This window comes from Berghia stephanieae, chromosome 5, assembly GCF_034508935.2.
Source record: "Berghia stephanieae isolate SIO BIC M18660-M18661 chromosome 5, UCSD_Bste_1.3, whole genome shotgun sequence".
NCBI classification, from domain to species: Eukaryota; Metazoa; Mollusca; class Gastropoda; order Nudibranchia; family Aeolidiidae; genus Berghia; species Berghia stephanieae.
Window position 1 is genome coordinate 74,334,529 of NC_088364.1, and position 10,000 is coordinate 74,344,528.

Genomic DNA, 10,000 nt, shown 5'->3' on the forward strand with positions numbered 1-10,000 from the left:
TGCGCTATATAAAAGCTCAATTATTTTATTTATTTTTAAGGCTTTCATAGAGAAACTAAGATCCCACCCCCCCCCCCCACCCCTTGAACGTGGCAGCAGCATAAAACAGGCAGCCATTGAAAGAAAATCATATAGGAGTCGATGAGCTCCAAATAGCTTGATTGGCAGAGAACCGCCCTAGTCAAAGACTGGGTAGCTGGTGCTATTAAATAAGAGCGAAAATTATATCTTGGTATCGACAATAAATAGGCATGTAAGATAAGTAGCACTATCAATCTAATGCTATAAAAACCTGGTTAGAGTCCGACTCCACGGTCCTCATGGATCTGAAGGCTTACTGCTGACTGCCAATATACTAGGCGTTGGTTACAGAATTAAAAAAAAAATTATTAGAGACGATATAAAAACACACACAAAAAAAACCCCAAAATAACCAAATAAAACTAAATCAGCAACAAGCGATAACCCCCCCCCCCCAAAAAAAAACCCAAATAAACAACAACAAAAAACAAAAACAAACACGAACAACAACAACAACAACAAAACAAAAAAAAAAATAACACAATTTTTCAAAGCAAAAAAAAACGACAACCAAAGACTTACCCCAGTAAGACATCCGTGAGGTGACAATGTCCTGTGGACACAAGACATCTCTCAGACCAGGTGGGATTGTCTTCAGGGGCATGATTTCGACCTTGACCTTGCCACAATATCCAGCCTGTTCCAGACGTTGGAACAAGGCCAGTCGGGTGTTGTTGATGGTGTACAGGCAGCGGTTACGTTCGATCACCTGAAATAAAAGTGTTTTACAACATGAATTCATTACATTAAATTTGTAAAAATTAAGATTTTTTTTTTTTAAATAGCGCGATATCCGCTATACGTGCTCAAAGCGCTTTACAAAAGGTCCCTGGCCAACAGCAACATTTAACATTTAGGACTGTTAGGCGATATTACATTTTTTCGGACTGAGACAACGTTGTTAACGGCCAGGTACTCATTTTACACTTGAGTAAGGTGAGAGAATGTGAGTAAAGAGCCTTCTCCAAGGACTCAACTATGGGCCGAGCGAGGCTCGAACCCAGGACCTTCCGATCCGAAAGCGAGCGTCATACCACTAGACCACATAGCCGCACGATTAGACACGTTGAATACTTCAGACCTTTTTTTCATTTGTCTTCTCCACTGTCCAGTAACTAAACTTAAAGGCGGCTATGAGACCGTCCGTTCGGGCGGAGGAATACCTTCGAAGCTGGGTTGACGAAATGAATTTGGAGGTGTAACCATACGTTACTACTACTACTACTACTACTACTACTACTACTACTACTACTACTACTACTACTACTACTACTACTACTACTACTACTACTACTACTACTACTACTACTACTACTACTACTACTACTACTACACTACTACTACTATCTACTACTACTACTACTACTACTACTACTACTACTACTACTAATACTACTACTACTACTACTACTACTAATACTACTACTACTACTAATACTACTACTACTACTACTACTACTACTACTACTACTACTACTACTACTACTACTACTACTACTACTACTACTACTACTACTACTACTACTACTACCACTACTACTACTACTACTACTACTACTACTACTACTACTACTACTACTACTACTACTACTACTACTACTACTACTACTACTACTACTACTACTACTACCTACTACTACTACTACTACTACTACTACTACTACTACTACTACTACTACTACTACTACTACTACTGTTGTCTCCTTACGCCAACTTTCCGTTCTGACTGTCAAATGATATCAGGTTACCATCAAATTGATTTATTTCCGTCTCTTACTTTCATTTGTTTTTAGAAATAAAAGCAGTTCTCTTGTCGAGAAGTGATATATACGTACATAAAACAATAAATGGCATTTCGCTCTGGTAGAAACAAACTGTTTTGATGTAGAATCTGTCTGAATCTTATTTCATGGTTGGCAACCCATGTCTTTCGGGATTCTACTTGTCATCTTTTTGAATAACTCATAGTAGACGGACAACGTCTTGTCTGCCGTGTTCTGGAAACAAAAAACCCATATTTAAAAAATTTGGCCAGAAAACTCGTCCTTCAAATATCGATCGATTTAAATGACCCTCATCTTGGCAAAAACTCTCAAACCTGGGACTCCGCAGAGTTTTTATAAAGATGAGGGTCATTTAAATCGATCGATATTTGAAGGACGAGTTTTCTGGCCAAATTTTTAAATATGGGGTTTTTTCCCGAGAACTTCAGTTGTGACTTGTCTTGCTACTTACTTCGCGGAGTTTGTGTGTGTTGAACCCGTGGCCTCAAGAAGTCGGGGAGAGAAGTGCTCTAATTAGACTACAGTTTGAAGCGACTTTTTTTAGGGGTCGTGGATATCTCAAACGGTAGAGTTACGATCTCCCTGGCCAGGTGGAGTTGTCGTACCAGTAAGGTCATAGGTTTGAGCCCCGATCGCCGCCGCGAAGTTTTTATTCTCTGTTGTCTTCTGGCACTTTCCTACTCACTTCATGACTCGTCTTCTTACAGCATTCCTTTTCCAAATTCGTAGCTGGCAAAATCATGAAATTGTTCAAGTTAGTGCGGCTATGTGTTCTAGTGGCATGGCACACGCTTTCAGATCGGAAGGTCATGGGTTCGAGCCTCGCTCGGCGCATGGTTGATTCCTTGGAGAAGGCTCTTTACTCACATTCTCACCGTACTCAGGTGTAAAATGAGTACCTGGCCGTTAACAGTGTTGTCTCTGTCAGAAAAAATAATGTAATATCGCCTAACAGGCGCCTTGTCCCGTCCTAAATGTTAAATGGTGCTGTTGGCCAGGGATCCCTTTGTAAAGCGCTTTGAACACGTTTAATGGATATTGCTCTATATTAAAGCTCATTTATAAGCTCATTTATAAGTTCCTTTACTCGGATAAGAGTTCAAACGTAATTTTAAAGCTTTGTCATGCTTGACCCAAATTTACCGTTTCTTATCCAGATCTCCGTCCTTGAGATAAGTTAAGAATACCATGCAATGAACTCACTCACATACTGCAATTCTTCTTAATTGTGTGATTCCAAATGCAACAACAAAAAAAAAACCAAACTCACATTGTTAATTGAAACTGGTGCATCCACGATACCAGACTAATCACTCATCGATCCTAATTAAAATCAATCCCACCATCCATGCAATAGGCGTATTGATTGTCTGCACGTCATGGCATGACAAAAATCATTATATTCATTTTGTCGAGAAAACTTTTCATTTTTGTTTTTGTATGGATTCATTCATGTAACATTAAGTCGTCCCTCAGAGCCATTAGCCTCAAGGAGCCGAATAATTTTATTCCGGTTTCTTTAGCGTAAGTGGCCGAGTGGTTAAGGCATTGCACTGTGATCCGGATGACCCGGGTTCGAACCCCGCTTCAGACACTTTCGTTTTTTTTCCTTGAGCAAGATTATTAATCCTCAATTTGCTCACTTGGACAACATGGGTGATTCCTGTTGACATCAGACATCTTGTTTGATGAGTTATTTATATTCCTTCGTGGAATGCCAAGTCGACGATATCTTATGATATCGTGGCGCAAAAGGCATATTTCTTTTTTTTTTTTTAGTGTAAAACGAACAATAGCAATTGCTTGTTATCCTTTGTATAGGATGCTAGTTTATGGCAAAGTCCTCTTCGGCAGATCTAACAGATCCAGATACCCAACCACTGTTGGGTGGACAAAGGGGAGGGGAGGAGGGGGGGGGGCGGTAAGAAAAGAAAACCTCGACTTCAACCGGGATCGAACTCAGTCCCTCTGCGTGTGAAACGAGTGCTCTACCAATTGAGCTATCGATCGGGACATTAAACTTGTCAAACATTCTCAAATCTTAGACAATAACGAAGTCTTAGGCTTTAAGATCATTTTGGCAAGTTGATTTTCAATTTAATCTAGATATCGATATTCGAAATAAAACATTCCTGGTCAAAATTTTAATATTGTGTTTTGTCATAGTAAGACAGTGTCCTAGTTACCTCCCCTTTCTCCATTTAATATTCCTCCAATTGTGTGTATCGTCACAAACGTTGAGTTTTTTTACCAGTTAACTGCCTTGCTCTGGAAAAAAACTTGTATTAAAAAATTTTGGCCAGAAAACTCGTCCTTCAAATAACCATCGATTTAAATCGATGGATATTTGAAGGACGAGTTTTCTGACCAAATTTTTAAATACAAGTTTTTTTTTGGTTTTTTTTTTTCCAGTTTTACGGCAGTTAAAAAGAGCAGAAAAACTTTGTAGTATTGCCAGGGGGTATCTTGGTCTGTGTGTAGAGGTGCCGTATAAATTATACATGAGATTCACACGTCTATTGGAAACTTCTACTACTACCAAAGAGCGTGTAGGTAACGATTGTTATGTTACCAAGAGCTCTCACTTCCCGCTTTTGGTGAAGCCAAGCATCTTCCGTCTTCTACTCGTATTTTCTTCATTGTATCAGTAAGCCTAGCGCGCATGATACACGCGGAGCACACCCACCTCGCTGTCTCGCCTGGCACGCGACAATAGCATTGCGGTTAAGAGAAGTGAGAGCTCTTGGTAACTACGTTACCCTACATACTCTTTGCTACTACTGAGATCTCGAGCTTTGATGGACGAAATAAACAGGTAAACGTAAGATAGGAAATTATTCCATTTACCCTCTCCTCGCCAACCATAGGAAAATCGTCACATTCGTTACGATCCAACCAGCACTTTTATCATTCAGATTTCTTTTGTAAACCACACAATTTAAAGACAAATGTTTTATTATAGCTATAAAAACGTGACATTGTGTTGTAGAGTTCATTTTGCTGATCAATATTATGCATAGAATGTCTTGTTTGCTTTCCTGTTTGAGTAAGAAAAAACTATTTTTGTGTTGGATGGTTGTGAAATTTTGGGGAAAATTCTGAAAATGGCTGGTAAGGAGAGAGTTAAAGGACCTTTGGAATTATAAGTAAACAAACAAATAAATAAGAGAAAAAAACACAGCAAAAAAAAAAAAATACAGTCAGAATTAAAGAGCATTAATCATTGTATGTAAAACCGAAAACCAAATACAGGTTGGTATGAGATCTATTATGAAATTAGATTCGTCCATAATTGGATTCAATAGTATGATGTCACGTCGCCCAGCAACGGGGCCATCGTGGTTCTAAACAAAGAAAATCGGTACTTTTTATTCTTCATGCTGGCTAGAACTTTTCATATATCATGTGATCAGAATGTGAAAAAGTCAAAACGTGATCAGATTTATAATGGTTTTTTTCCCCTCTGTATACGCTTTTATGCTCGTCGGAGAAATATTTCATAAGGGCGTCCGCCATTGTTCCGATAGTTTAGAGCCAGTTATTAAGTTACCATGCGTCATTACGAGGGAAGTGACGCTAAGACTGTTGAAGCGTATTATGACAACTTGAATTATAGATGCTCATTTTCCTCATTCTTTTTACAAAGAAATAGCAGATACTCTTCACATTTAAAAAATTGAGCTTTATATAGCGCAATATCCACTGAATGTCCTCAAAGGGATTTACAAGGGGTCCCTGGTCAACAGCAACGTTTAACATGTAGGATGGGACATGACACCTATTATGCGATATTACTTTTTTTCGTACAGAGACAACGTTGTTAACGCCCAGGTCCTCACTTTACACCTGAGTACGGTGAGACTGAATATGAGTTAAGAGCCTTCTCCAAGGACTCAACTATGCGCCGAGCGAGGCTCGAACCCATTACCTTCCGATATGAAAGCGAGTGTCATACCACTAGACCACATAGCCGCATTGAACGTCTCAAAAATATTTGATTTAATACCACTATCGTGGCCATTATTGTTATAATATTGCTATGAACACTGAAATATCAACTGTCGGGCCCATTAGCTATTAAGTGATTCATTTTGAGATAAATTTCCGATCGTTTGATGGTTATGTTTACGTTCGTGGCAATTCTAGACCTAATGTCACGTCCTGTTGGATTAATTCGCTGTACAACTGGCAGTAGCTACTCCAAACCGATTTTTCATATTGAAAACACATCAAATAACATTGTTTTCCTTGATAGAACTTTTGATTCTAAGAATTTTGATACCAAAATCAATGCTGTAGCTCTTCAATTTCAAAAGTTACAGCATTTCAAATTTTGGGTTTTTACGCATAATTTCCGAATGAGCGGGTGGACCGATTTCGGAGCGCAATATTTTTATAAGTTACCGACCCACACATTCAAAAATCAGTTAATCAACACTCTACACACAGGGAACAAGCTCAATTTGGCAGGTTACAGGTTACAAACTAATATGTTTGGATAGAAAAAATATTATAGCCAACACTCGGAAGAACATCGGCTTGTAAATAAATAATTGATCTAGCGATAAATTATACCTAAAAAAGACTTTTTCAAAGCTTTACAAAGCAGAAAATAAAGGCAGATTTACTCACGCACGCCCGCGCGCGCGGGCGTGAGTATACTCACACTCACAAAAACAATACAGAGTCACGCAATTTAAAGAATAGATATAAAGCATAAGTGACAATACTCTTCAACAGTCGTAACGTCACTTCCTTCCTAATGACGCATGGTAACTTAGTAACTGGCTCTAAACTATCGGAACAAAGGCGGACGCCGGAATGAAATATTTTCCCGGCGAGCATAAATGCGTATCCAGAGGAGAAAAAAACCCCCATAAATTTGATAATGTTTTGACTTTTTCATATTCTGATCACAAGGCATATGAAAAGTTCTAGCCAGCATGAAGAATAAAAAGTAATGATTTTCTTTGTTTAGAACCAAGATGGCCGCCGTTGCCGGGCGGCGTGACATCAGACTACTGAATCCAATTAAGGAGCAGCCACTGACTGGTGTACGATAAAGATAAAGATACAGTACTAGACGAAGCAAGAAAGAAAAAGTGATAGAAGAAAATGCATCTCCAAGTCGAGGAAAGCTGACTCTTTATTAAAAAAATAGAGCATTTATTATAGAGCCAACATGCACTAAAGGTGCTCAAAGCGCTTTACAATGGGTCCCTAGCCAACAGCAACACTTAACATGTAGGACGGGACGACGCCTGTTAGGCCATATTACAATTTTTTTTCGGACAGAGACAACGCTGTTAACGGCCAGGTACTCATTTTACACCTGAGTACGGTGAGAGAAAGTGAGTAAAGAGCCTTTTCCAAGGACTCAACTATGCGCCGAGTGCGAGGCTCGAACCCAGGACCTTCGGATCCGAAAGCGAGAGTCATACCACTAGACCACATAGCCGCGCGCTAAAGTTTGTTATTTTCTTTGCGTGTATTTTTCTTCCTTGCTTTGTGTCTGTTTCATAACAGACGTTTACAACATAAGATGTGCAAGTAACAATTTTTTTGAAAAAAAACTCATGAAAGCAGCTTTTCAACTAAACGATACACATCATGTACGTAAGAACGTTTCCTTTATAGATAGTATGCGCTTGGCTAAGAAGCTCATAACATTGCCATCCGGAAGTACAACGGACCAACACACAAAAGTATGTGTGATCATGAACTTTTATAGTCTGGATAATACAGTTCAGTGAGAATAACTCACAAACGCGGATGGCAAAATATAACAACAAAGGCTTGAGTGACGTCATCTTCTAACTATCTATAAGAAAGCAAGTGATTAAAAATGTATTGCACTGACACACTTATAACATTGACACAATCATAACTTTGACACCGGAGCTTAAAACGAATTAAGAATTCATGATTGACATTTATGCACGCAAAAAGTCCCGCCGGTTGAACATTTATGATTATATATATATATATAGTTCGAAGATGACGTCTCTCAGGTCTTTGTTTTTGTTTTTTGCCATCCGCGTTTATGAGTAATGCTCACTGAACTGTATTAACCCGACTATAAACTTTCATGGATACACACAGTTTTGTGTGTTGGTCCGTTATACTTCCGGATGGCAATGTTATTAGCTTCTCAGCCAAGCGCATACTATATATATATATATATATATATATATATATATATATATATATATATATATATATAATTGAATTGTGTTGAATACAAATATGGTACGGATAGTGCTCGACATATAGCAATGGAGCGAATTATTATTTTAATATTTACCTCAAAGTTGGAGTCAGTCCACATCGATGTTTCAGGCCTTTTCAGCCATCGTCGGGACTGTGTGTTACATGAGTTTGGTTTGTTGTCTGTTGTTTGACGATGGCTGAAAAGGCCTGAAACATCGAAGTAGACTGACTCCAACATTGTGGTAAATATTAAAATTATATATATATATATATATATATATATATATATATATATATATATATATATATATATATGTATATATATATATATATATGAGCCAAGGTCAAAAGGTGCCAATTTTTTTTCTCAAAATAAAAGTGACATAATAGTCCATTCATGTTTCTATATGTGTAGCAAAATCCCTGTACTTCATGAATCAAAGGCCCTTTAGATAACTTTAAGGTCTATCGCAGCATAATATCGTCAACAATACCTATAGGTTGCTGGTGTCACCTGTGACCGGTGACACCAAAATGAGACAAAAAACTCAATAACCCAATGATTTTTGTTGAGTATCAAACTTTATTTAGTAAGTTATAGACAAAAAGACACAATCAACAACAATCATGGTACAATAATATTACCAACTATTGGAGAAAATGTTGCTTTTTGGTGTCATCGGTCACAAGCAACATAGAATGCAAATATATTATTTCATAAAAATGTTTGTACATTAACAACAACAACAATATTGCATATGTTTATTACCAGCAATGTTCAGAAACTTTTGGAATAAAATGTTGGGAAATAATGTGACCAAAGCATATCTTATTTAGCGACATTGTGTCACTTGTGACATTAGACCGATGACACTATTACTTATGTCACAAGCAATACCAAATTGCAATTTCGACAATATATCATTAATTTCAGTCAAACCAGTGTAATAACCACAGTTAAATATGGAATTTAATAATATTTCAGAAACCAAAGACTTCAAAAAGAAATATACATGGAAATTAGAGCATCTGAATGTCACTTGTGACATAAGACCGGTGACACCATTACTTATGTCACAAGCAACACCAAATCACACTTTCGTCCATACTATATCATTATTTTCAGTCAAAAAAAGCACAATAACCTACTCTAAAATGAAATTCAATAATATTTTAAGAAACTAAATACTTTCAAATTGGAAATATACTTAGAAATTAGTAATACCATTGTTGCTATTACTTTGGTCAAAATCGGCACTAGAACGCAATTTTGCCTCAATAAATCAAGAATAGCAACTGAACACATGTAATATAGCCTGTTAAAATGTAATTCAATGACATTTCAAGCTTTGAAGAACATGAAAACAGAAATACATTAGAAACTTCAAACTTAAGTGTCACCTGTGACATTTTAACCAATGACACCAATGGTCACAAGAAGTACCAGAAGTCACACAAACACAAGATAAATATCAGCCATGGTAATGAATTAATGTAACCATACGGTAACCATCACCCTACTGCTCAAATCTGCTTGTTTGTAGTAATTTAGTGTGTTAATAGTAAATCAAATCAAATTTCTTGACAACCCTTCTTTTATCTGGATTCGTCAAAAGCTTGAGTTTTGTCTTTTTCTTGATTGATACAACCCTGAAACATAAAAAATTAGAATTACAAGGAAATAATTAATTGTGTCAAAATCATAGTCTTATGTGAGATGTCATAATATCATATTTGTAAATAGAATAACAGCTGAAAACATACTTTTTTGGTGGCACTTTGTAATATCCAATTTCAAGTGTTGCTTGTGACAATGTAAAATAGCGATGACACCAAAGTTCAACTTACCTTTTCTGCTTGGAGCCACGCTGGAAAGGCAAATGAAAGTGCTGACATTCAAAGACTGGTAAGAAGGGTGGATCAAA

General features: G+C 37.3%; 1 protein-coding gene across 5 annotated transcripts in view; it reads right to left on the reverse strand.

Annotated features, from left to right (window-relative positions):
- The window catches only part of LOC144973599 (uncharacterized), a 138,446-nt gene that overhangs the window by 36,732 nt on the left and 91,714 nt on the right, over positions 1–10,000 (reverse strand). For all 5 annotated transcript variants that reach the window (XM_078916243.1, XM_078916241.1, XM_078916239.1 and 2 more), the window contains one exon: positions 604–790. In XM_078916243.1, coding sequence (XP_078772369.1) covers positions 604–790 — 187 coding nt within the window. The remainder of the gene's footprint in view (positions 1–603; positions 791–10,000) is intronic.